We start from the raw sequence: 1,614 nt of genomic DNA on the forward strand, positions 1-1,614 counted from the left end.
CTAAAGTATGCTTCTTCAATCTTTATGAGGAACTCCCATTGATTGTGAAGATCTCGGTCTTGTTGAAATAGGTCAGGGGAGGGAAAATTCATTGCTTGTACCTGCACAGAGTTTAACAAACAGTTAGTCTCTCTCACCCTATTTTGAATATCCGAAAAATTCTCTCTCGAAAGTGTTTTTAATTCTCTCTTTAGTGTTTTCTATTTAGCACTCAAAACTGACAAACTTGTTTCCAAGGGATGTAAAGTTCCAGCCAAGATCCAAGCAGTCTCAATCGTTTGGAGGAATTTGGGGTGGGTGGTCAAAAAGTTAAAGAACTTGAAAGGTTTTGTGCCAGCAGAAGGGAGAGAAGTAGCTAAATTCAGGAGGCAGGGTGAGTAGTCAGATATTTCTAGAGCCAGGAAGGAAGCCACATTGTTGGGATATAAGGCGAGCCAATGATTGTTAACAAGCAGTCTGTCTAACTTTTTTGCTATAGGATTTGTGGGATTCTTATTCGACCAAGTGAATAAAGAACCTTGATATCGCAGGTCAAACAACTCCATGTGAAGGAGACAATCTCGAAGCTCAAGCATATGCGAGGACCAGTGGTTGACATTCAGATTAGCGTGTTCAGCGGGATGAATTATTTGATTGAAATCCCCACCAAGTAACCAAGGTTGAGAGTCAAGTTGAAACCTCTGCTGGAGATTGATCAGTTCACACCAGAGGTCAGTGTGTTCTTCACCTAGATTCGGTGCATAGATAGCCGTGAAATAAAACCTATGGCCACCTTGGATAGCGATTTCAGTAGTAATCATATGGCTTGACTGATGCAGGACAGTGACAGTGGCTGGTGATTTTCAAATGATAATTATCCTTCCATCAGGATGCGAGGCATGATTTGAAACAAAATGCCAACCAGGACAGGTAAGATTCAAAACTCTGTTCAAGTTTGGTTCCTTTATATGAGATTCTAGAATAGCACCAAAAAGAGGCTTATGGGTAGAAAACCAGTTATTGAATAGCCGATGTTTATCCAGATCATTAAGACCACGGATGTTCAAAAAAAATTGTTTTATATACATGGTTAGGTTTAAAAGGATTTTAAGAGTGGTGTTGGTTCTCTCCCTTGCAAGGGAGAGTCACCACAGTTGAAACAGGGGGAGAGGGGACAACTTGTTCAATTATCATCGGTGTGGGAGTTGGCGAGTTGTTAGAAGGACAAGGAGGGTCAGTTGGGAGGATAAAACTAGCTGGAGCAGAAGTGGGTATGGCTGAGGAAGGTGAGGGATTTGACTGGGGGTTCAGAGTGGCTAGAACTTCAAAAGGGTTGGGGTCAGTAATCGTAAAAGGAGGCAATAGTGTGACCAAACAATCCGAGGGTGAGGAGGCTATAGGTTGGGGGGTAGGTAAGTTTTCTTGCTCTAGAATAACAACTTTGCTCGTAGATTGTTGTTGATCTATGAGTGCAGGACTAGTACTGCTGGAGCAACCAGCATCATCAGCACTCACATAAGCAGGAGAAGAAGAGGTAACAATGTGCTCTTTCCTTTTTTCATTTGTTACTTTTTCTTTTGCCTCCCTTACAGTCTGCTCGTGACGAGATTGAGTCCAAGATAGGGTGACACCAGG

At 42.4% G+C, this 1,614-nt stretch overlaps 1 protein-coding gene across 1 annotated transcript; it reads right to left on the reverse strand.

The window, feature by feature from the left end:
• Positions 1–200: 200 nt before the first annotated feature.
• Positions 201–800, reverse strand: LOC147942162 (uncharacterized). The gene has a single exon (XM_087455948.1). The coding sequence runs from the start codon at positions 798–800 to the stop codon at positions 201–203; it is 600 nt and encodes a 199-aa protein (XP_087312074.1).
• Between the last annotated feature and the right edge of the window lie 814 nt (positions 801–1,614).

Source organism: Camelina sativa, chromosome 6 (genome assembly GCF_030686135.1).
Source record: "Camelina sativa cultivar CO46 ecotype springtype chromosome 6, ASM3068613v1".
NCBI lineage: Eukaryota > Viridiplantae > Streptophyta > Magnoliopsida > Brassicales > Brassicaceae > Camelina > Camelina sativa.

Excerpts from the sequence above, each read along its gene's own strand:
- LOC147942162 (XM_087455948.1), bottom strand. The coding sequence starts at position 800 with ATGATTACTACTGAAATCGCTATCCAAGGTGGCCATAGGTTTTATTTC.